The sequence below is a fragment of the Dermacentor variabilis genome, chromosome 9, assembly GCF_050947875.1.
Source record: "Dermacentor variabilis isolate Ectoservices chromosome 9, ASM5094787v1, whole genome shotgun sequence".
In the NCBI taxonomy this organism is placed as follows: Eukaryota; Metazoa; Arthropoda; class Arachnida; order Ixodida; family Ixodidae; genus Dermacentor; species Dermacentor variabilis.
In genome coordinates, this window is record NC_134576.1 from 52,195,477 (window position 1) to 52,221,791 (window position 26,315).

At 47.0% G+C, this 26,315-nt stretch overlaps 1 protein-coding gene across 2 annotated transcripts in view; it reads right to left on the reverse strand.

Annotated features, from left to right (window-relative positions):
* Positions 1 to 26,315, reverse strand: part of r (carbamoyl-phosphate synthetase 2, aspartate transcarbamylase, and dihydroorotase rudimentary) — a 178,089-nt gene that overhangs the window by 68,372 nt on the left and 83,402 nt on the right. For both annotated transcript variants that reach the window (XM_075704255.1, XM_075704254.1), the window contains exons 20-28: positions 25,720 to 25,821; positions 24,502 to 24,624; positions 22,843 to 23,025; positions 19,713 to 19,931; positions 18,174 to 18,341; positions 10,769 to 10,951; positions 8,595 to 8,699; positions 4,940 to 5,224; positions 2,999 to 3,247 (exon numbers count right to left, since the gene is read on the reverse strand). In XM_075704255.1, coding sequence (XP_075560370.1) covers positions 2,999 to 3,247; positions 4,940 to 5,224; positions 8,595 to 8,699; positions 10,769 to 10,951; positions 18,174 to 18,341; positions 19,713 to 19,931; positions 22,843 to 23,025; positions 24,502 to 24,624; positions 25,720 to 25,821 — 1,617 coding nt within the window. The remainder of the gene's footprint in view (positions 1 to 2,998; positions 3,248 to 4,939; positions 5,225 to 8,594; positions 8,700 to 10,768; positions 10,952 to 18,173; positions 18,342 to 19,712; positions 19,932 to 22,842; positions 23,026 to 24,501; positions 24,625 to 25,719; positions 25,822 to 26,315) is intronic.

Here is a 26,315-nt window from a genome sequence, read left to right on the forward strand (position 1 = left end):
GTTACAATGGACCCGTGTACAACAGGCTTTCGGATATAACGAACCATATTTCAGCCTTAGTTTGTTCTCCCTATTTTATTAGTGCAATGAAGTTCGCTTTTAACGGACCGCGCTACAATGAACTACAGTATCGGCTACAGCGGACGAAATTAGCGGCAAATATTGGCCGTACCAAATGTACTTTTTCCATGTTGACACGGGTTGACAACCGACTTGCGAGGGTCAGCCGACGATCGTGGCTCAATATCGCGTGCGAGGGAGAGGAAGGTGGGTTGGAAACTCTCCTTCTTTTGCGCGCAAAGCACCGAGAAGGCAAGAGAGAGGGAGGAGTTCTACTCCAGCGGCTGCTGCTTTTGGCGAGGCTGTGTGGCCAACGTATCTTGAAAGAGATCTGCGATATGGACAAAGTGCGTCCAGTGCCGGAAGCTTCGTATGCACTGTGCTTTCGTCGTTTCGTTCGCGTTGAAGCCGAGAAACAGCACGAAGGTCAATTCACTCACTGCTGGTGCCACGCTTCCTCTCCAACGTTTTCACAGCAACTTTCCGCGGTCATCGAGCGAGATAAAAATACTCCCCTTATTTCCCATAGCTGTCCACTAATTTGCCATTGGTAATCGATGCTTCGCCTTCCGGGCGAAACTGACTTTTTTGTTTGTTTTTTTACTTTGGACGTTCGTCACTCACTCGTTGCAATAACTTTGTAAGAGATTGTGACCAATGTTTTGAAAGTGAGGCATTTCGGATAAAACAGACATTTTTTATCAGGGTTATCAGGGTTCGTTATAATGAGAGTCGACTGTATAGAAGGACTTTGCTGAGACAAACAGAGCAGTTCGAATTATCCGCCAATTCGGATTAACAGATTTCGAATTATTGGCATTTCACTGTATTATGCTTATCGAGTTAGATTTCCACCATTCTATTGGAGTTCTATGCATTTTTCATCAGTACTACACTTACAATTCGTGGTTTAGTTGTCTTCTTTCTTGAAATTCCTTCGCAGTCAACTTCATAATCATCTCAGTTTCAGATGCATTTTTGGCTGCACGAAGTCTTTTCACAATTCAGCATTGTCACACGTCACAGCACTATGAAATAATCTTCCTAGCGATATTGCGCCCACGAGTGATCCTGCCAAATTTTGCAAACAATTGCAACTTCATGTTGTTTTGAATTTGTATAACAATGCTTATTTCCACTTTGTTTCTGCGGTTGTGTGCACTGTTCCTTTTACTTCCAAGGTATAATTATTTTTTCTTTGCTTGTGAGAACGATTTTACACTTCATGTATTCTTAAATGCTGTTCAATCCAATTTCTCAAGGGGGGGGGGGGGGGGGTTGTTATTTTCTTTTCATCCCCATCCCCTGACCTACTCCTCAATGCTCCTCTGGGGCCTGTAGGGCAATATAAATAAATAAATAAATAAATAAATAAATAAATAAATAAATAAATAAATAAGAACTTTCCGTGAAATTTTGTGTGACTTCAATTCAATGCATTGAAGTACCGTATTTACACAATTGTAAGTCGACCCCTTTTTTAAAATTTGAAAGTCTGAAGTTGGGGGGTCGACTTACAATCGAAACCAAAACATGGCCCCGCCAAAAAAAGCCATACCAACGAGAGCTACAACGTAGTTACGATTTTATGTTTGCTCTATGGCCCTACCCGTATCTTTTCGCTATCCCGCGTGTTTGTTCGCTTTCCGGAAGGGTTTTTCAACATTTTTGAGAGTCTTACAGTGCATGCAATACTCATGGGGGGGGGGTGGTGTCGATAGTTGATAAAAGCGCCGCTGTTCCCATTTGCGGCGGCGCTTGCGGGGAGTATCGGTAGTTCATGGAAGAGCAGACACCGCTCGCGGGTTTCTTTCTCTGTTTAAAGGCATTGGTATTGGTTTGACTAACTTCTTGACGCGCTCCACTTCGGCTACGTGCTACTTCTACGCTTCCCCAGTCGTCATGAGTGCTGCAGGCCCACTAATCTTTCGGCACTCGTTCATAGCAGCGTTCAAGAGGGCTGCCATCCTTTACGCCGAAGAAACAAATCACTGCGCAGCGGGCCGCAATTTCGATGTTTCTAAACGGGTGGTGCGAGAGTGGCGACTGCAGCGAAGCAAAATTTTCACCTATGTGACGGCAAGTGAGAAATTTCCCACGTGCCGAAGTATGGACGCTTTCCGGAGCTGTAGGCTAAGCTTGCGGCGTACGTCGCTGAAATGCATGATCGGTCCCTGCCAGTGAAGTGCGACGTGGTCATGAAATAAGCCCGGACCTCCGCCTTAATTTTAAGGTTCTGCTCCGCCGTGAGTACAATGAGTGGCTGGCGGCAGAAGACTGCGAAATTACGCCAACCGGACCTGTCAAAAGAGCCTCCCTGACGGCTGCGTGTGGTTGGGTGCATTTGGCGTGGGCTGCTGTTCTGCAAGATGTCCTGGTGCGGTCGTTTGCCAAATTTGAAATTTCGCTGAACCACGACGCGCTGTGGGACCGCAGCAACGATGACGATGGCAGCACTAGTGAAGACGAGTAGTCCAATGACATACTAATAAATTTTCGTTATCGAATGCGCCCTCGGTTTTTTTTTTTTTTTTCGGTCAAGCGATATGGGGGGGTCGACTTACATTCGAGTCGACTTACAATCGTGTAAATACGGTATACATCCAATAACATTCCTGGTACAGTGGCAGGAAAGCTGCTGGCTGTGTATGCTAGCGTGCCAAGTGTCGAATCGCGCAAAGCCTTGCAACACTTGAGAATACCGCCTCTACTCTCGACACCACAGACTGCCAGGAAGCAACTTACAGCACCTGCAAAAGGAAACATCAACTTTGTTGTGGAGCACTAAGCAATACTTCTACCCACTGGCTTGCCGTTTTACATTGCCGTGCCATACTGGAAAAAGTGAGAAGTTCTTGTCACATGATTCACGCTTCGTTTAAGAGTGATGGTGCTTATCCAAAAATACCTCCTTCCTGCACAATCCCCACCGGCTTACCTGCTGGCAGACCGCAAGAGAATCAGCATCACAGAGCGGCGGTCGGGTGTTCGGCATGGCGCAGACAATTGTGAAGCCACCAGCCAGGGCAGCTGCCGTGCCGGAGGCATAGTCCTCCTTTTCTGTCGCACCTGGCTCCCGCATGTGGACGTGCACGTCAATGAGACCCGGAAGGCGCACGATGTTGCGCGAGGTGAGGCAGTCAATGTGCGTCTTGACGGGCGGCGCTTTGCGAATCAGCCGCAGAGCCTGCACACCGAAGACAAGCCATAGCCAGTTGCAACAGAGCCACGGCCAAATGTTGATCAAAAGCCGTTCTTCCGAGCTCCGGCCAAGAAATGTAACAGAAGGTGCGTAGCATGTGCGCTGGCAACCAAAGTGTTGATGTTTTCATTCGCAACGCTTTTGTAGTCAAAACTATACCCGTTTCATGCTTAGCAGGCAATGTTCCAAGAGCTATGCAGTGTAGTACAGTTGTTTTTGATCTGCAACACTTTCTACACAATAACTAGTACAGTAGAGCCTCATTCATGTTCCCGAAAAAAAATAAAATAAATGACAGGCAACATACTAATTGAGAAAACATACGATTCGAAGTCACTAAAAGATTTGACAGACTGAACTGTAGTTTACATCTATGTAATGCGAAGCATTGCACAAATTGTTACAGCACGAGACTCCAACGCACACGGAACTGGTAGGGCCTGAGCAGCCAGGCATTATCATCTTTGTGGCTTCGACCAGCTTATGTTGGCGCTCCTCGAATTCGGCCTGGGTCAGCAGCTTCTTCGAGCGGAGCATTTTGGTGGGAAGTTTTGACGTGCCCACTCAGTGCAAATCCCTGTGCCACGAGATGCCGAAGCAAGTTGAGCTGGTGAGGCCCAAGCAACCCAAGACACATATCGTTTTCCTACGGCGCCACAAAACCGAAATGAAATCGAGCTGGTGGGCTACATCGGAATAGGGTGCCCAGGATGCCTCCAGTGCGAAACATCATGCTCATTTCGCACCTCCTGCAGCAGAGAACGGCGACTTGTCTAGAATATCGCCCATTAAGAGTGTGCAGTACGCTTTCAACAACACTATGCCCCACATACTATGAAACGGGTAGGTGAAGATGCTTATCGCAATAGCTGTGAATGGGGTGTGCGACGATCTGGGAGGAGATTTGTTGGTACTACAACAAGAAAGTGAGGGCGGCGGAACTTTCACGCGAGACGGGCAGGCGAGTATTGCAGGGAAGCTGCTGCAGTGGGCAGCTACTGTTCTCTATCAGGCGCATCTCGCGCCTTTTATTGTTCACATGGGATCTAGTGGCCGGAAAATATATAATACGACCGTAGGTTGCTTATGTACTGAGCTTTGGTACCGAAACATTGTTTCCTAGGGATGTATGAACCAGTAAAAAAAGGTGCATAACTGTATTGGGTCATTTTTCGTGTTCTCGGTTGTGAACGGCACTGAGAAATCGTGCGCAATGAGAATGTATCAACGAGGTACTGATGTACTTCATATATTACAACTGCAACTCGTGGATGTAAGGCTATGTAAACTTACACATTTGTGCACCTTTGTGGCTCCAGTACGCATTCAGCATGTTTTGCTAGCGTGTCACAGTGTCCATTGAAAGGTCAAGGAAGACGTAGTTAGTAAAGACAGCAAGGAAAAGGCTAAGGAGCCTGCACTTCAGAAAAGTAAAAGATGGCCAGAGTACTGGTGGCACTAAGGCATGGAACAGGTAAAGTGAAAGGACATTACTCATTAAGGCAATAAATTTCTTTTAAGTCTGACTGTTCAAATGAACAAGATATCTCAAGATAATGTTAATAAATACAGCAGAAGTGAAAAGCAATGACAAGCTTGGTGGCACCAGCCACGACCCCATTTCAAGGGGGATGCTAATGGTGTCCACTTATCCGTCTACCCATTTATGCAACCTGCCTCGACAAGTAGCTTGGCGCACTTGACATCCGTGACGAGGGGCACGGCGTAGTCGACGGCCATGCGGCGTGTCCGGTAGCCCTGGGTGAACATGGTTGAGATGCGGCGGGCCCCGCTGCTACACATGGGCAGGTTCACCACCAGGTCGAACTCTTTCTGTTCCAAGAAGTCCGCGATGCTCAGCTGCGCCTGCTGTGAGACACACTGGTTTCCACCGTCCGACCCTCCGTTCACCGTGTCCTCGTCAATGTCATGGTCGTGGAAAGGCCATGTCATTGGCTCAATCTGCCAAAAGCACACAGAGAAAGCACAGTAATGCGGATGTTGACGCAGAGGACAGTGGGTTCACATTTCAAGAAAATCATTGCCACACCAAAGTGAAGAGCACAGAATAACAAGAACTTACCGAAGTGTGCCATTCCAAATCAACTTATTGTTGAAGAATATGTGCAGCCATTGTTTTTGAGAATATCTGCTAAGCTTTAGCGCCAACTTTATTTTTGCAATTGGAATATGTGTCCTAACCAGTGTACAGTACACTCATTAAAACTCGGTATAATCAACTTCAATATAACAAAATTCTTGGTACGACATATTTAACTTTTTATAACTTCCTATCCATAGTAGACAAAGAAACATGTTTTGTATGATTTAAATATCATCACTGCCATCAAAGGAAACATCACTGCCACCGCAAAGGAACACAGAGACGATAAACGAAAACTTTCGCAAACACATATAGTCAAATGGTTGAATTACAAGTGACTTTGCGAATGCATCACTCAAATCATGTGCCGTGTTAGCGAGACTGACCGCCGAAGCGAAGTAGGGTAATGTTTCATATAAAGTCCAAGCGTGATAAGATCCTATTGTGCACCATGCACTATATGCTCTAGGTGCAATTGAAAGAATGTGAGGGTGAGCTGAGAAGGATGGTGGTTTGATTAGTGCAGTCTTCCCGCGTGAGCAAGGAGAAAGGGGAAGGGAACCAGCTCAGGGTAATGTGATAAAGTGAACATGAGGGGAGGAGTAGAGGGGTAGGCTGGTTTGCGCTTCCTCTTTTAGTGTGGCCATGGTTGCGCATGGCTGTCAGTGTAGCTGAGCTGAGCACACCCCATCTTAGAGGTAATTTGCCGAGTGTGCAAAGAGTGGGCATGCTGAGATGGTGTGGAATCACGTGCGCTTACATGTTTAGTACTGGGGGTCACACAATCTCAAGTTCTGGAGACTCGTTGAAGTGAGAGGCAGAGAAAGCCTTTGCTCCCTGCTGCTGGCTTTTTTCACAATAACACTGTCCCACTATGGGCAACACTGTCAGCAGCGGGGGCGGAGAGAAAATGTGGCTGGCTTCGCTCTGATGATGTGAAGATATCGTCAACATGGCATGAAACTGCATCTTTCACAGCAGACTCTCATCTTCAACACACTGAAACCTTTCCTCGTTCAAATTTGCTTTTCTGTTTGCCAGATAATTAAGAAAATATTGCGGCTCCTTCCATGTGAAAAAATACACTGGCAGCTGCACTTATTTGCAAAAGGTCAAATTTCAACACAACAAAATTCTCAAAATATTGTTGAAGTAGAAAGATATTTCCTGGTGCAGTGTCAACCTCATGTGTTTCTTTACTCATCTCAAAAATTTTTTTTACAGTGAACATTGGATATCTTCTACTTTCGACTGCGAAAATACCAAGAAAAAGTCAACACTAATACCATAATAAAGGCAAACCACGTACTGTGATGTTCCTACGCCATGTTATTGGTCATAAATCTCGCAACTAGGTGCCTCCGTGAAAAGAAAATAAAGACGATACTGAAAAAAAAAAAAAACATGGATGTGAGCCACCACACCCAACTGCGTGCACATGTAGCACATTGCTGCATTGTCACCCTTGCCCGCCTCTCTCCAGTCTTCTTTCCACTTCATCTGGCCATATCTGCCCCGACCCTAACAAAACCCAAAATCAAATATGTGGCCGCATTCTATGCGTCCAAAGCAGAAAACACTGAGATAACATTAAAGCTCCCAAACAAAGTAGAAATCTAACGCACACCCAATGCTAGAGCAAGAAAAATGGGCAAGGGTGTAATACATATTGCACAGGAGTTCCCAGTTTCCTAAGGTTAGGTTCGCCGCAATACAGTAGTGTTACGTGGCAAAGCATATGAATGTGGTTTCTATAACAGAATTTTTTCGGGGAACAAAAAAGAAAGGCGAATCTTAGAATATAGTAAGTACAGGCGCCGACTGATTTTCCGGACTCCAAAAATTCGGACATGCCTGATTATTCGGTCAGCTTTGCGGCACCGCCATTCTCCCCATAGACCATAATGTATAACAAGTGCCGAAAGTTCGGACACCTTGCAACCTTCCGTCTGATTTTTCGGACACTCCTTGAGTCAACTCGATCGAGAGCATCATGCACCGACTCTGACCGGTGCATAGTTCGACTTGCTGAACGCCATTTTTGTTTTGAACGGAGCCTCCTTGCTGCCCCACGAAGTGGCGCTGCTGGAAATCCCCGCTCATCATCATCGTTTCTGCCTGGTTCGATAGAGTGGCTCTACAGCAGTTCCGGTTTCAGCTTAGTAAGCCATATCAAGACAATCCAGCAGCTGATTTGTTTCTTCGCGCACGACGCTGCGAGCAGGCCACGTTTTTCGTTTGTGCGACTGGTTTTGGCATGGTGGTGTTTGCTTTGTGTGCTGTGTCGAGGTTTTGGTGATCCAACGCGGCGTACGGAAACATCGCGTCAAGTGTCTAATGGCGCCGACAGTGCCTGCGCAGACTGCACTGGGGAATGCCGGCAAGCGGGTGCCGGGAAGCCTAGGATTTGTAGTCTTCTGATGTGCTCCCTACCGACGCGGAAAATGGTCTGCCGAGACCTGCGCAGTGGTTGCATTGGGATTCCGGACACCTTCTCATTTGACAGTTTCACAGGTGCTGACACTGCTGTAATGACATGCGCAGAACTCGACAACGGCGAGATCATTCGTCAGGTTTCTGCTGCACCGCCGGACGATGACTCCGAGTCGGAAGATGACGCACCATGTGCTACACTGCCGTCGCATGCGGAGCGTGCACAAGCAGTGACTGTGCTTTACGGTCACTGTGCCTACAGTGACCGTACGGCCCTCTCCAAGATTCAGGCTTATCTGATTGCGCGTAAACGGAACAGCGTGCAACAGCGCGGCGCATTCACGATTTCTTCAAGCCTACTGCTAAGCCCGAATAAGTGCGTGGAAATAAAGGATTTCATTTTTTTTTCTTAATCTGCTTTTTCGGACACATGTTTATTCGGACATTTCCGCAGTCCCCGTGAGGTGTGAATAAACGGTCGGCGACTGTACTGCAATCGGACATTGTGAGCTACCCTTACTGCTTGCAAATATTCCTAACGTGGGCTGAAAGCAGGCGTTTTCGTTTGGAGATAACGTGCACTCAAAGCATTCACTGTCCCCTAAGCTATACCAAGATAGATGCTGCCAGTAAAGGGGTCACTATAGGCACCGGGTGCAGGATAAGTTTGGACTGGTGGCACCGCAAGTGCAATGGCATGTGAGGGCCGGGCTGGGCGCTGCAAGCAATCGCCAGCTACGTTGGTTTATTACGTTGTGTTGTTTTTTTCTGTTTTGCGTGAACTTGATACCATACCTTGATGCCGTGCTCCATATAGAAGTCCGAGGTGCCAAGGCTGCCATATAATTGGAAGCCCATCTTCTCCAATGTTCGGACGCTGGGCAGGAACTCAGCTTTGTGCTGCACAAGCGAGGCACGACAGATTCAGCATGGTGTTGCCGCTTTGAATGTCACACTGACATTTAAATATAACATGCAGTTGGCCATATTTTATAACTCAAAGGCAGCTGCAAGAACGCTGGCAAAGCCAGGCAGTAACACTGTGAAACAAACTGAAAAGGAAACAGAAGGTACCACTATTGAAACTTTCCTTCGGCTTGACTTCGGTATTGCAGCAACATTGTGACCAGATGTCCAACCAGCTAGGTATAGTTAAAAATTAATTAAATTAAGATTATCAAAGGAGCTCTCACCAAACTCTGTCAGAAATTCCAGTTACACACTGGAACCTGTAAGGTACGGTCCACAGAGAATTCTGCCACAAGAATTTCTAGAAAGGGTTAAGTAGTGGCCGAGATGGCACAAATAAAATTCTGCAAGGTCATGGCGACCACATGTGACATCCCTCTCCTCAGAGCTCCTGCCTTCTACCACATTGAATTCAAGCAGCCACGCGATGAATATTTTATGACCCCTGCTTTTTTTTTTCTCTCTCTCTTCTTGCACAGCTACAGAGTAAGGCTGGGCAATATTGTGTGGTTTCCACTGAACACACACATCCTGATAAATTACACAACTTGATTCGAAATTAGCGTTTTGGAGCAGGGTGGCGCAGCTCGATTGTTTAGTGCAAGATGGCGCAACTAGCCCAGCACTTCCATCCCTGATTAAGTTCCCATCTGATATGTTGCCATATTGTAATTTTCCTGCATCTTGTGTTGCGTTTCAATGGGGTGGTCCCATAAATTTGGTGGTGCAGATGCAAATTCGAAAGTCAGAAATGCCGGACGTATGCGACTGTCAGTCCCGATAAGCGTGCTATCGTATGGTTGATTTTCACCAGCTTGCTAAAGTTACCTTCACCGCAATAGAGCCATGTTAAGCGGTACAGCCATACCGGAAATTAATAATAATAATATTTGGGGTTTTTACGTGCCAAAACCACTTTCTGATTATGAGGCACGCCGTAGTGGAGGACTCCGGAAATTTTGACCACCTGGGGTTCTTTAACGTGCACCTAAATCTAAGCACACGGGTGTTTTCGCATTTCGCCCCCATCGAAATGCGGCCGCCGTGGATGGAAACAACTTTATTCTGAATCCGGCAAATTTGATGACCCGGGCTCAGGTCTCCCATGAGGGGACTTCGAGGCCTTGCCTCGTCGCCGCCTCTCGGGCTTGCTGGACAGCCCACTCTTGTGTCTTGAGGTTGGAGCTGCGCAGAGCGGCGGCCCACTTCGACGCAAGAGCCTCCGGAGCTACTGCCATTGTAGCTGATGCAACCCGACACTCCCACAACATGTCGCCGTGGCCGGGATTCGATCCCGCGACCTCGTGCTCAGCAGCCCAACACCATAGCCACTGAGCAACCACGGCGGGTCAGCCATACCGGAAAGGGGGCCATTGCCACTGAACACAGTATGCGTCCCTTAACTATATATGTGCATTAATTTTATTTCTTTACTGACGGTATGAAAAAAAAAAAAAGCATGAAGAAAGCCATACTGCTGGCGCTACACAGAAATGTGGAACTTGAGTTAGCATTGAAAATAAACTTGCTATCTATGCAGGTAATCTCCACCACACATTCTTTTTTTTTTAATTTTCAACTCCTGGTTCTGATATCAAGGTTTTAAGCAAAGACCACGACTATTCACTTTGAGCAGAAAAATTTACATTTATATTAATATAATTATAGCAAATGCTGCCATACTTTTCTTCACCAAATATGTGGTATACGAAGTATTACAATTAAAATGTTCAATTTGGAATTATTCGGCCAAATTGCTATTTGCCACGAACTCAATTCGAACCTCACTGTTCGACTATCCTTACGGCACAGTAAGATAGTTGTGAGCTTGGGCTGTAGGTGCACTGTCGGTGAGAATGCTGGCTACAAGTGTGGCATGAGAGGGCCACAAGGTGCTGGTTGTCGCTGGTTTCATTTCCAATAAAAAAAGGCACAGCTTCTCCCGTCCGAAAAATGGCCTCCAAAATCATTGTTACTTCAGATTAATGCAGACCATTCACCTTGTAACTCCCGATGGAGAGGAATATCTTCTTCTCGGGAATGCAGAATCCAGTGCTAAGCAGGGCCTTGAGATAAGCCTCATATCTGTTCTCTCCGAAGCAGGCCACCTCTCCCGTCGAGGCCATCTCCACGCCGAGACGGATGTCGGCACCAGCCAGCCGGGAATATGAGAACTGGGGCACCTGCAGAGAAAGTATGGAGAAGGGGTGGTCAGACAGACGGGCTTTCGAAGAACCGTAAATAACCAAGCTCACGAAACCAACCAGCACAGGAGGACATGTTGCTGGGCTAGCAGGTGCTTGCTAAAGGGCAATGTAGTGCAATGAGATACCCACACTAAAATAAACACACAGAGCACAGGCACTAGTGACGTTATAGTACCTGTGATGTCTACGTTTCTGTCATTGTGGTTGTGTCATGCTACAGTACGTCTGCCCAGCCTAGTAAGAGGTGGTCTAATAACTGCGTGCACAACATCGGAGCAAATAGTCACTGCCCCGTTTGGTAGCTAGCAAAGAGCTGCACATAACAGAATGAACTACGTGTGTCTCACCATCCATAGTTTGGCCACCCCCGGTATAGAAAACATTATGGAACCACACCTACTAGCCCAGCTCTCACTATTGATGCTGTATAAGAAAGGGGAAACTTTGAAGGGCTCTTAAACAGTTTTTCATTTGAAATGTTGCTGTTAAATTGCATGCAGCAGGACAAGGATAGGGCGGCGTTGCAATTTCTAACATGTGTCAGGATTGGGGGCTCAATCCCATCGCTCGTGATTCGTTGTCAAGATTGGAGTCGGGCATGAATTAGAAGGTAGCTGGCCCATGCCGTCGTCCAACTTATCCACGCTGAGGACGTTGATGAAGGGAAGGACTGCTTCTCATCGAGAACGAGGAATATGGGTTTATTTACAGTATTTATATCAGTCTACCATGACTGCTCGAGAGAGAGTGACCTGAGCAGCCGCACAACAGCGATTTTTAAACACTCGGTCCTCTCCCAATACAAGGTGATGCGAACGTTCGTTTAGTCATCGCAAACTAGCCGCCTCTCCGCGGCACAGTTTACACACACACACCCACACACGCATACATATAGGGGTGATGGTCCGGAGCCGACGTCAGAGGGGCTTCGTAGAACTTGGGAGCCGTTCCAGGTAGCGCATTGTCTTGCGTCTTGGTCGGTGCGTGGGAAGGAGTGTCCGCCGGCCTTCCCACGGCAGCTCCCCCGCTCGTAGGAGATCAGGTCCGCTTTGTCGTGTTGCACACAAAGCCTGCTTCGTCGAACTCCTTCAGTCACAACGCATCCTAGCTGAAGCGACGGAGAGTGGAGGATGAGCATATTGATATCGACACAAAGTCGACTTAGTCACGCCGTGGCTAGAGGTTGGCGGCGATGCTCCCGGGATGTTGCCTCCACAAACGCAACGGGTTGGCAAAACTTTGCACTGCAGCTGGCCGTTCTTAACACATGATAATGTCATCTCTTATTCATTAATATCTTGCTTCTGCTATGTATAATATTGTCGCGGTGCAATGCGGACAGAACACAGGAACTCTTTCTTCACGAACCGGACAATCTGTTCAAAAACAAACAGAGCAGAGACACGTCTTCTTCGTCACCACCCAATCTCGCTCTGACCCACTAGGCAGAGTCCGTTAGTGCTCCCATTGTCGTCGTCTGCATAGAATACACGCGTCATTTGTCCCTCCCTATGAGAGCATCGTCCCAATGCTAGACAAGAAATGTCAGTTGCGGAAGTAAAGGCCGCTAGTATAGTTATTCGCTCATATACGGCTTCATGCTGACAACGTGCACAAGTTCAGGACGGTGTGTGCTGCGCCGCATACAGTTCGGATTATCGGGAACGACCTCGTAGGTGACATCACTGAGTCGCCGCAATACCCGATATGGTACGAAGTATCGCCTTAACAGTTTCTCGGAGAGGCCTCGTTTTTGTACGGGTGTCTAAACCCATACTCTGTCGCCGACTTCATAGGTAACTACTATTCTATGGTGAAGATCGTAGCGGCCTGCGTCGTAGTCTTGCTGCTGGCAGATCTGCAAGCGCGCGAGCTGCCGAGCTTCTTCTGCGCGTTATGTAAACACATCAGCGTCTGTATCAACGTCGTCAAAGTCGTGTGGAAGCATCGCATCCAGCATCGTTCGTACATCTCGTCCGTAAACAAGGGTGAACGGAGTGATGCGCGTCGTCTCGTTTCGCCGTGTTATATGCAAAGGTGATATACGGTAGGATGTCGTCCCAATTTTTATGTTCAACATCCACGTACATTGATAGCATGTCTTCAATGGTTTTGTTTAGGCGCTCTGTTAACCCAATGGTTTGTGGATGGTAGGCGGTTGACTTTCGATGGGCCGTTCCACTCAGTAGCAAGAAGTGATCTAAAAGTGCAGCCGTAAATGTGGTTCCTCGGTCTGTTATTACGACGGTTGGCGCGCCATGTCGCAACACCACATGCTCAATGAAAAAGCGCGCTACCTTGGCTGCTGTGCTGCTCTGGATTGCCTTTGTTTCGGCGTAACGTGTGAGATAGTCGGTTGCGACGATAACAAAGCGATTAGGAAGTGGGCCCAAAATATCCATTCCGATTTGATCAAATCGTCTTCGAGGGACCTGGACGGGTTGTAGGAGGCCGGCTGGTTTCGTCGGAGGAGACTTGCGCCTCTGGCAGTCGAGACAAGTGCGAACATGATGTTTCACGGCGGTGGTAAGTCTCGGCCAGTAGTACCTTTGCTGCACTCTGGCTAATGTTTGCGTGTAGCCTAAGTGACCAGAAGTCACCTCGTTGTGGCAAGCTTGAAGTACTTCCGTACGAACAGCTGCAGGAATGATAAACAGATAGGGGGACCCGGTCGAAGAAAAGTTTTTTTTTTGTAAGGGACCTTGGCCCATAAACGAAACGACAACAGTCCTCTTGCGAAAACTCTAGGTGGCTTCGCAGATCTTCCCTCCAAGTAATTGATTAGTTCAAGCAACTCAGGGTCGTTCCGTTGTTGTTGCGCGATGGCGGATGTGTCCATAACACAAAGAAATGCCGAGTCTTCTTCTCCGGGCGGAGCTGGTGACTATCAGCAATCGAGACAAGCAGTCAGCATCCGTATGTCGTTTCCCCGACTTGTACGTGACAGTCATGTCAAACTCTTGCAGCCTTAGGCTCCAACACTCCAGTCGTCCAGAAGGATCTTTAAGGTTTGTCAACCAACATAGTGAATGGTGGTCGCTGATAACTGTGAAGTGGCGGCCATACAAATATAGGCGAGATTTCATAACCGCCCATACCACGGTGAGGCATTCTTTCTCAGTTGTGGAGTAATTAGCCTCTGTACGTGAGAGTGTTCTACTTGCATAGGCAAGCACTCTTTCTGTGTCGTCTTGCCGCTGCACAAGAACAGCTCCCAAGCCAACATTGCTGGCATCAGTGTGGAGCAATGTAGGAGCGGTCTCATCAAAGTGAGCAAGCACTGGAGGTGTCTGGAGACATTGTCGCAAGTCGTTGAATGCACCTTGCTCTTCATCACCCCGTACAAAAGCAACGTCGTCTCTCGTCAGGTGAGTTAATGGCGATGCAATGCGCGCAAAGTCTGCAATAAACTGCCGGTAATAGGCACAGAGGCCGAGGAAGCGCCTGACAGCCGTTTTATCGGATGGTATGGGAAACTGTGCGACGGCTGCAAATTTTTCAGGATCCGGCCGGACACCTGCGTGGCTGACGACGTGACCGAGAAACTGCAGTTCCGCGAAGCCAAAGTGGAACTTCTGCGGCTTCAGGGTGAGGCCGGCGGATTGTATAGACTGCAGAACTGCTTCAAGCCGTTCGAGGTGTTCTTCAAACGTTGCGGAGAACACGATGACGTCGTCGAGATACACTAAGCAGGTTTTCCACTTCAGACCGGAAAGTACAATATCCATGAGGCGTTGGAACGTAGCAGGGGCAGAACACAAGCCGAAAGGCAAGACGTTAAATTCGTATAGGCCGTCTGGCGTCGCGAAAACAGCTTTTTCACGATCTCTTGGGTCTACTTCGTCAAAACGGCGAAGTAGACCCGGCGTCAAAATAAGCCACAGCCGTGCCCTTGGGAAGGTGCTGTCGCTCTGTGCTAAAGCTAAAATTTGTTAGCAACAGGTTTGTGCGCCCGTCGGTGACATTCACGATTCCTCGTGCGACCGAGATACCGTGAGTAAACAACAACGTGGGTATTTGGTCGGCAACTCCTTTGCAACGAAATGGTATGTCACATGCTACCGAAACAAGGGCACACAATCGAGGGGGGATGACGACGTCGTCTTCTGTTAGACGAAAGGAGTTCTGTTGTGGCGATAAGAAATGGACTAAACCGGAGATTTATAAAATGTCACCATGCGGTCCGGGATTATTAATTACGATGATTCGATGATGATTAATTACGAAGTCCATTCCAATAATCAAATCTTTGCAGCATACAGGAAGGACGATGAAAGCGGCCACGAAAGAAGAATCCCCCCGATGTTAACTCTAGCAGTACATCTTCCAATAGGCATCAGTAATTCGCCGCCTGCCGTCCTTATGTGAGGTTCCGTCCATGACGTCTTTACTTTCTTCAGGCGGAGGATGAGTTCCTGACTCATTATAGATAAGTCAGCACCAGTGTCGACTAATGCTGTCACCGGCTGCCCATCCATGAAAACATCAATGTCGTCGCTCGCACTTTCTTCAGTGTTTATCGGCTTCTTGTCGTTCTGCAGCGAGAATGTTGAGGGCTTTTTAGTGTCTTGCGGCGGGCCTGCAACCTTGCCCCCAGAGGTCGCCGCCTTCAGTTTTCCCGACGGGGGCTGGGCGACCTTCGTCCTCAGAGCTCCGCAAAAGTACGTCCAGTAGATGAAGCCATCTGACGTGGAGGGGTTGGAGAGCACGACCGACGGCCGAAATCGTACCGATCATTGGGCACGGATTCATCATTCGGGTGCACTATTGGGGGTCCCTGAAAAGCAGCGTCGTCGTGGTGCAGCATGGCGTCGTCATTTGCACGTCGACCATAGGACCACGGACGAAGAGGTCGAAATGATGTGTCACGATGCCAGCAATGACGCGAAATATGGCAGGCACCTCCGCAGTGAAAACAGAGTGGGCGCCTATCGACAGAGCGCCATACGTCGGTTCTCCAAAGTTGCGGCCGTCCCGTAGCGTCGTTTTGCGGCGGTGACCAAGACGCGGCGAACAACGGCTGGCGGTATGACTGAAGCGGCGTAATGGCTGTGCGCTTCGAAGCCTCCTCTTGTGGCGGCGACCAAGGAGCGGCTGTCGGAGGTTGGTGGTACGGCGATGTGGTTCCAACCGGTGGTGAACATCGGACAGCGGCGGCCTAACTCAGGGGTCGCTGGTGGTCTTGAAGATCAGTTACCGGGAACGCTGCCGGATTTCGTCACGCACCACTTTGGCGATTGACGCGACGGGTCTATCAAGTGTCGGTGCCATGATCTTTTGAATTTCCTCTCTGATGAGCTCTCTGACCAACTCACGCAAGGAGTTCTGATCCTCGGCAGTCACTGCGGCGGCATTGATTGTAGTGCTGGCGGACAGTCGATCGTATTGCCTGCATCTTTGATGAAGGGCCCGCTCAATAGCTGTAGCCTCTTTGACAAACTCAGCGACAGTGACTGGTGGATTGCGCACAAGCCCCGCGAACAACTGCTCTTTTACACCTCGCATGAGGTAGCGCAACTTCCTATCTTCGGTCATGTTCGGGTCGGCTCTACGAAAGAAGTGGGCCATGTCCTCGGCGAACATTGTGACCGACTCATTAGGTTGTTGCACGCGTAGCTCCATCATTTGCTGGGAGCAGTCGCGTCGGTCGGCACTCGCAAAAGTTTCCGTGACCATCTGCCGAAAGTCATGCCAGCTCGTGAGGCTACCCTCGCGGTTCTCGAACCAAGTACGGCCACTGTCGTCAAGGGCGAAATAGACGTGGAAGAGCTTTTGCTACTCAGTCCACTGATTAATCTGTGCGACGCGTTCGTACTTGTCCAGCCAGTCTTCAATGTCTTCGAAGACTGCACCGCGATAGCGATCGGGAACCAGCGGATGCAGAACGGTTACCTGTTGTGAAGTGGGAAACCGACTGGTTTCCGCCATTGCGAGATGTGTGCAGCTCCTGGAGAGAGGTGGTTGAAGAGTGGAGAACTCCGGGGCAAGGCCTAGCAGTCGACGGCTAAAGCGATGCACGGGTGTCGTAACTGGTGACAGTGCGTCCGGGCTAGATGAACGACTCCCAGAAGGATTCCGACGCATCAGACGCGGTCAGTACCCCGGCACCTCCACCAGTGTCGCGGTGCAACGCGGACAGAACACAGGAAGACGTTCTTCACGAACAACCGGACAATCTGTTCAAAAACAAACAGAGCAGAGACACGTCTTCTTCGCCATCACCCAATCTCGCTCTGACCCACTAGGCGGAGTCCGTTAGTGCTCCCATCGTCGTCGTCGTCTGCATAGAATACACGCGTCAATATTCGTCCTCCTGACTGGGGGTTGCACAAGCTCTGCCTTCGCTGGTGTTGCAGCCACCACCCACTTAACACTTTGTAACGCAGTTGGACACAAACATTCCACTCTTCTCAGCAGCAAAGGGGGCACATTCATCTTATTTGTTTGATGCTGCCTTCTACATATAAGCACTTTAATACTGGCAACGTGTGTGCAAAATCTAGAAAAATTGCTCTTATTGTTGGAACACTTCCTGAAATTGGCCCACATCTGCTTGTGAGAAAGAAATAGAGGCGTGCAAATATGAACAGAACGGCCACAGACCACCCAGTGACCCAGGTAGGCGGAAAAATGGTGAAGTACAAAAACACAGATAAGCCCCCGAAAATGCATGAAGTACCCAAAGGATGGTAATGCATTAAAAAAAATAATTAAAATTTTTCCGGTGGTGGGCAGAGTCGAAACCGCATCTTAAATATTCAAACAATCTTGCCTGAATATATATTCACATATGCACCACGAATGAATGTGTGATGCATGTGTGAGGCACTAGATGGCACAGCGTGGTTAGAGGGAAGGGTGCAGAGGGAAGAGATCATACATGCCTTATACGTGGTATACTTTGGTGGTTGCAATACGGTGTGACATTACGTCTATGCTAAACACAGTAATGTCAACATTCACAGTGAGGTGGCTTCTACAGATTTTTATTCATCTGCAAACCGAGAGACACATATAGATGTCCTGTGCTAATCTCTGGCAAATTAGACTTTTTGTTTTCGAAAAAAAAAATGGCTGTTCACACAGTTAGAACCAATTGAAAGTGTGATACATCTGCTGATAAAGCTGGTAGTATGATGAATCAGATTATTCTCACCCACACGTGTTCCCACGCTTAAGGAGAAAGATATTTGCTGACCTTGACCCCAACCCGGGCAATGCCGAAGGTGACATCACGAAACTCGACAGGGAGTCCAAGGATGACTTGGGTGGCCAGTGCGACGAAGTCGCAGTTCAGTGTCTTGGAGACGAAAGGGAAGGAGCGGGAAACACGCAGGTTGCACTCGATCACCCTCAGCTGGTTGTCCTGCAGGCAAAAAGAGCAAATGCACATTAACATAGCTTGACAAGGTGAGGAGGAGGATTGTGGCCCTATGATAACATTAAGCACTGAAACACGACGAACACTTGCCACGTGTTACTCTTTTCAAGGAGCAAAGCAGAATGACAATCAAGACTTCAAGACAAAGTACATAGCAGCCCAATAATTTTATTGCGACAGTAGCAATAAAAGGGGAATATGGTTAGTTTAAACCCACATAATCAAAGCTTCTGGTTTATTCTGACGCTGCGGTCCTGTCAAAAATCATGTGCATATAAATGTACAAAAATGCCCGGTAATTCAAACACAGAAGTGTCTGTGACAGTTAATTCGGTCATACCTGGGCAGCACATGCCTAGCTGCAGTGAAGCCACATTTCCGGAACTCGTCATTCATGTGTTAGCTCAGTGCGCATGTGCTGTCTAATGCAGCGCTGCACATAAGACTTTCATGCAATTAGCTTTCTTTAATTCGAACACTGTCTCATTCTAACAAGCTTTTCTGAACCCTTAGAGTTTGGATTCTAAAGATTTCATTGTATGTGGAAGCTCCGAGACACTGGCACCACAGCCCTCGCTGCGATGCTGTTCTACTCAACAATGCATGGGCAGCTTGTGCGTGGATGCTCTCCAGAGACGCAAGGTGCATTTGGCAGCCAAAACGACAAAGCAAAGTCGTCACACAATCAATGCTACACTCAATAACCTTGGTGGCGAAGCCAGGGCAGCATTTTGCCTTTCACTGCAGGCACAGGTGTTGTGCACAGGCCACCGTAAGCACGCTAGCATTCCTGTTGAGCTGCCCTGCGTACGCACCGTTCTGTGTGGAACGGGCAGTAAATGTCAAGCTAAGGTTATCTAATATTTCACTGGGCACTAATGCCAAAGGCCAGTCTCGTCTTGTGCACCATCGACGTGTAACATCTGCCGCGCCACTGGCGGCGCTCATCCGCCAGCATTGTGAGATTGCCCGGTAGCTTCCGCGTGGTTGTTCCTTCTGCTCAGCAAGAGTTGCCTTGCGTGCTGCACTGCACCAAAATGTCGCACAGAGCAGCACCCAAGGAGTTCCAAGCACAGAGCTAAACCTTATATTGCTGTCAATGCTTTGCCCTTTGGGCAAGGCAGACAACATTTTTTTCAGACACTTGATTTTCTGGACTTGCTCCATTATTAAAACACCCTCGTAGCACTGTCATCTTGTCGGTAGAACCAACGCATAACAGCAACCAAAATTTCACACGCTGTATCGTTCCTTGGCAAGCTTTGTTTCATGCCTACACATGAAACATATCGCGCCTCGGCCATGGAAGCCATTGACATGTAATCTAAATGATGTCACCAGAAGGACCCAACTCACCTTCGCAATGAGCTGCATGTTGTATGGTCCGCTGACGATGAGTGCCTCGCCAATGGCCTGGCAAATAGAGCGGATCTTGGCGAGGGTCTCAGAGTTCAGATCCTGAGGCGGAGTCACGAGCGTAGCGTCTCCAGAATGCACACCAGCATTCTCGACATGCTCAGAGACCGCCATGGCCACCAGAACACCGTCCTTGGCCACAGCGTCTACGTCGATTTCCTGTGTGCAGTTTTCGTGACTCGTGTCAGACTCATGTCAGATGGCAAATGATTTTGTGAACCCCTTTTCAAAGTGGCACAGCTCTCAATGAAGTTCTAAAATTATTAATTCTTCATTGCCAAACAAGTAGCAGTTATAACGTACAGGCCTACCAAAGCCACAGAGGGCTTGAAGGGCAAAACGTGTCAATCAGCAGGCAAATCACAAACAAAACATAGCAATAAAAAAAAAATTGTCTTCACATATTGCACAAATATGTAATAGCTGTTTGCAAGCATTGCCGCAGATCCTAACAAAGCATACAATTCACACTGATGAAAAGATAACATGGAGTACAAAATGAATTCGGACATAAGCAAACAATTTTTGAAGAGCACTAACAGGTGGTCAAGGTAGCACAATGTAGGCAGCACAACACTGAAACTAAAACCTCTATCACTAATACAAGATCAGAGATTAAGGCATCATAGAGCTTTTTTTTTCAACTTGTACATAGTCTTGACCTGAAAAACGCTAGGGGGCAACTTACTGAAATACAGTAAAAATGCTGGGCTGTGAAAAATCTTCAAATTAAGCAGATCTTCCAATTACCAAAAAAGAAGAAAAAAAAAAAACAGAAAAAGAAGGTCACTACTGCATGATACAAGCATGTCAAGTTTATTTTTTATGTAGCAGGACCACTTAAAGTGATCACTGTTGTAGGATTGTTTGGTGTAGTAGTTTGCTGCACAAAGGTCAGGTTCTCTAGCCTGCTAATCATGCACCTCCAAGTTCAACAAAGCTCCGAACAATGTTCACAGACTTAATAACCGTCACTAAAGCAGGTGCACAAATTGGCTCATTATTAGGGCTGTGTGAATATTCAAAAATTTTCAATATTATCGAGTATTATATATTTAATATTCGTATTTGATTAAAAAACTACGCATATGAAAATTTTTGAATATTCGATTGGATATGAATATTCAAACAAATTGAATATCTTGCTGGCTGTATGGGAGAAAACACGGTTCATGGCACTTGATTCTATCTATCAATATGTGTCTGGTTTTGTGCTTTATTATGCAGTAACTTCGTTCTGCTGGCAAAAGAGCACGCTTAGCCACTGGACGTCTAAGCTTTGTGGGAAAGGCAACCTCTCAGTTGCAAGGGGCATGGGTTGGTGGAGAGCGAGGGTGCACTCTTTTGAAATGCCACCCCCAATCTGAGTTTATTCCTTGACAGCAAATGAGACGAGTGACCACTGGCACAGGGTCAAATGCACGTGAATTTACGGGCATTTGATGTTGCAGAATAAAGCACAGGTTGGCGAGGACAGAATGCTAGTGGGAATTCCTCAATTTAGCTCAACCATGCACATGATCGAGATTTCTCACGTAGTTGGGATTCGAACATGTACAATACACTGGCAGTGGAGAAAATGTGACAACACATGCGATGCAGCTGGCATGTACACGGGAAAAACAGGAAACAGGAAAGCAAAATAGCCCAGTTATTGACGGTGATAATGAAGCTTTGACTTGCTTCTTTTTAGGGACAGGTAGAGGTAGTCTGCTAGCCAGGTCAAAATAAAGAGAAATTTAATGTGCACCGCCACACAACTTAGGCACTTTGTACGGCTGTACAGCCTGTCAGCACCCACATCGCAGAATCTAGTGCTTGCTCAATCGATGGTGTCTGGATAAACAGTTTTCATGTGATTTCAAGTACGGCTTTCAGGGTTTTCAGGGCTGTGTCAGAGGGCAGACTAGGTGCTGTGTTAACACGACACTATTTGCATTGTATTCAACGGGCGGACTTGGCAGACATTGATGTGTGCAAAGCACCTGAAAGAATGAAGCCCACATACTTGTTCGTTTCCAGTATGACTGAAAATGATAGCGACTGACCTCTTCCTTAACACCAATTAACAACAGGCCGTTCAGTAAAAAAGTGTTACTGGGCCATTGACTTGACATATCAATGATAGCCAGCCTGACAGCCAATCAAAGCCTCTAGTGCTCCCGTCATGCAAGTTGCCTCGCTGCTTTTCTCGCTCAACTGTGTCTGCGCCTTGTGGACCTTCTCCTGGAGTGTTTCCATGTTGGTTAGTGCGAAGTGGCAGAAATTGCCTTTCACTGCGACGCACAAAATCATAATAGAGTCGAGCGCCGTGAGAAGAAGTCGGATGTCGGTGCAGTGAAGTCCGACTTCTTGGCAGTTTGTGAGTGTGGATCGTGGCATCGTGACTACAGGAAAGCTTGATCATGGGAAATTGAACACAAGTGAATGCGGGCACAATAAAAAAAGCAACGAGGACCCTTTGCTCACATCCTCCGAGGTGATTGGTGCACTCGCACTAGTCTGGCGCTTCTGTGCGAGTGTGGAAGTTTGTGGCCTCAGCTGCCCCACTCCTTGGACAATGTGGAGAAATGCGTGCTGTCGCAGGCAGTGCTCAAACAGCAGATACAGGTCTATTTCATGCGAAACTAAGCTAGTTTCATCAGTAAAGTGCTTTTATATATGGTATGAGCCGTGGCAACTGGAAAAAATAATGTGCCGCTGCCACAAGACAGTAGTGTACTGATTACTGTAAACTGCCAGAGCCGTGCAGCACTATAGCTCACCATGATGGCGCAATATTTTAACCACACTTGGTTAAAATATTAGGGATAGTGCTTACAGTGAGCTGGGGCAAGTGTGCGGCTGATGCTGGATACTAATAAGTGTCATTTGTCGTTTGCGGCTGTTGTCATTCCCTATCTTAGTCAGCTTGAATTTGAGGAAAATCGCTTTTTTTGACCTTCTGAATTTCTGGGATCAGCTTAGAACAGAGTAGGTACAGTATTCACCGTCACTGCTTCACTGCTTCACAAAATTACAAGGCTTCACAGGACAGTTTCCCCCCCCCCCCCCCACATTAACAGCTCACCTTGGCTTCACAGATGAACTTGGAGATAACCACAGGGTGCTCCTTGGAGACAGCACTGGCTTCATTGAGATAACCCTCGAGGTCGCGATGGGAGTAGGCCACATTCATGGCTGCTCCACTCAGCACATAGCTAGGGCGCACCAAGCACGGGTAGCCAACCTCTTCGCAGAATGACTTGATGTTCTGTGCCCAGAGTGGAGGGAGGCAGAGATAGAGAAACGAACAGTGGCAAGAACAAAGTCATGCGCCTTGCTATATGCTCTTTTACAGAAGCCCTGTCCCACTTTGCTATGGCTGCCAAATGTTATCAAAAATCACTGCTTTATGGAACTTTTCCTACAAGAATTTTTTAAAAGCATTTCGCTTTGGAGTCTAGAAACAAAAAAAGTTGCCTATCGTTGCTTTGAGGTCTTTCCTCTCTGTTTGTCATCGCTAGTTTGCTTTATCGCATGATGTATAGTCACTCTCTTATAATAATGAAAGGCTGCAACATACATTATCTGGTCAAGTAAAAGAATCATTAACAGAACAGGTCACTGACACTGTCAGAAGCATACACTGATGTTTTTAACATCTTTACAAATTCAGAACATACTGATATTTTACTATGTGTACAGTTTCACAACATGCTGATGTTTCAGGATGTGAACAGGTTCATAACAACGGATCTGTACAGATTGTGAAATGTCAATGCATGTTATTGACAACTGTCCCCAACTCATTCTACGAGTGGTCATCTCCTTTTGCCTTGAGTGCTTCGCTGTATGGGTCCTATAATGCTGCAATAGACACTGTCTCGCCAAATCTACCTTTAGGAAGCAAAAGCTAACAGCAGAGAAAGGCGGAGGCGCACACGTCTGTGACCACTGCGTGAGCTCAGGAGTGCAGCAAAATCCCGAAGTTCCTTGTTCACACAATTTTTTGGTCAGTGTTTATGCTAACAAACTAATAAAATAGTATCCTGTTCAGATTATGCAGTTCAAGCCTCATGTTCCTCAAGACGACATTTTTCTCAGATGCAATTTTGTTTTTCTCAAGAATTAGTGTCAATGACATAAGGCATTCTAGTTGAAAATGGGCTGCTACACAAACACTTGAAGGCTTATCATGAATTGAAACATTGTCTCTACACTCCTGTGCATCACAAACTCAAGCAGCGAAGGCACCAATTGGCACACAACTAGCAGCTTCAATTCTTTACAACTATGCCGGTAGGTAGCTCTTCCAAGACACGTCTAAAGTTTCAACATCATTCGAGTCTTTGTTAATGCCATTTTAACCCATCCCTCTGTTCTTTTTGAGTTAATACATGTGCTAGCTATGCTACCCTAGAGGGGCAATCGCAGAAGGCGAGTTATCCAGCAAAGGACAGGAGGGATTACGTTTGCAGCAGGCCTCCCCTAAATTCACTCACAAGCAGCATGCAGAAGTTGCATGCTTTTTCCAAGAACACGTTGCATCTTCAGAAGGAGTTCCATGTGGCCGCACCACTTGAACAAGGTGTGACATTGTTATCTCAGTATACTCACTGAGATACAGGGGCAGATCCCTCGTGTGCACAATTCTTTAATCATGGTGGACGCAAAGACTACAAACAAATCTTTCACTGGTGCGCGAAAGAAAGGAAGAAAGGAATCACAGCAGGCTCCCTTGTCACACCTCTAAGTTGGTGAGCTCCTTCCACTGTGGCTGGGAGATGCCAATGGAATCCAGCATGCGGGAGAACTTGAAACGATTTTCGGCACAGTCAATCGACTCCGGAGACGTGCCCAGGATGCGTGCCTAAAATTCAAGAAAAAAAAAAAAAAAGAATGGAATGTGCCCTGACATAAAGTTGATTTAGTGAAACTTTCAGTAGCATTTGCAAGTAAAAGAAAGGAGGGCAAGGAAGAAGGCATTTCTCAATATTTTCACAAGCTAACAGCTGCAGTGCTTCAAAGTTACGTAAGAAGAGGTTGTACAGTGGTTCACAGAGAACACACCTCACAACATCTTGGGTATGGTGAACATTTAACAGCATGTATGAGAAAGGACAGGACAAGAAGACACACACCATGTGTGTCACCTCTTCCTGCCGTTCGTATGTTCTTCACTTTGATTCCAAACCAACTAGCCCGCCAACAAGTAATAACAAAGCTCGAGCAGGTGGCCATTTTTCTGTCTATTATACAGTGACAAGCGGAGCTACAAAAACCTGACAGCGACTCACTTCAGCAGGCCACAAGCCCGGGCATGTTAATGCCCACAAACATCGAGGAAGGCATAGCGAGTGTGATCACTCAGCTTGTACATACAGTACTGCATGGGCCCCACAGAGGCTGCAAACCACACTCTTGCTGCTCGTTTAGTTTTTACTTGATCGTGCTTGCTGAATAATATCAATGTACAGCTGCGCACACATTGAATGCACACACAGCATACCAAGAGAAAAACCACAGTTGCCACTTGGCTAGTTTTGACATTAGAACAGCCTTAAAAAGATGTGGGCATTAAAGCCCTGTTAGCTGTTACCTGCCGGTTACCTGTCGGCTATATGCTGCAAAAATCTGCCTTTTCCTTCACCTCAAAACATGTCTCAATTTTTATTCTTGCATCCGTAAATAATTATGATTTAGAAATTTAGCAATACGAGTTAGCCTCTTTTCTGTTTGTTTCTCTTGAAAATGACCACTGTGAAAAGCACTGAAGTTACAAGCTTAACATCACTGGTGCAGTGAGGCATATTTTTAAACACTGTCACTAGATTTGAATGTAGAAAGTAACTTTGTCACTCTTTTCCCTTTTCCTTACTGACTTGAATAAAAAAAGAAAAGAAGAATGAAGCAAACCAAGGCAGCTGCTCTTTGACGGTAGTGCAGGTCAAGCTGTGCCGCTCACCTTTTGCCTGTACAGATCCATGGCAATGTTGTTGGGCAGCTGGCCGCCCATGTTCAGAATAATGCCCTCAGGTTGCTCCAGGCAGTAAATGTCCATCACGGTCTGCAAATAGAAGAAAAAAATGAAATTCAAACTGAAAAGCAGATGACATTTAAACTACAGATAAACCTTGATATAACGAAGTCAATCGGCATTTTACTTTGTTATCTTGTAATTTTGTTATGTTGAAAATCAACATTTTACGCAAATAAGTACAGTTGCCAATGGATTTTTCTGTCACAGAAAGGGCTGTAAAAGTTTCAGGATTATCGGGCCAGTCGGATAAAACTAACTTCAATGAAAAAAAAAAAGTTTTGCTGAATTTGAGAGTCGGCAACGAAAGATACGGTTTCATGCTGTGTCAACAATATCTTCACAGTGACGGTACGAAGTACAGCCTGAAAAGTTTTTGCATCCACTACACTGCTGTGACTGAGAGTGTCGCCCGCAGTGGGACGAACGACGCTATCGTGAAGAGCGCAGGCAGAGGGAAGCGAACACTTCGTCTGCCTCTTGTTTCAACGCGTCACGGAAACTCGAGATTGCGCAGTCTCCAG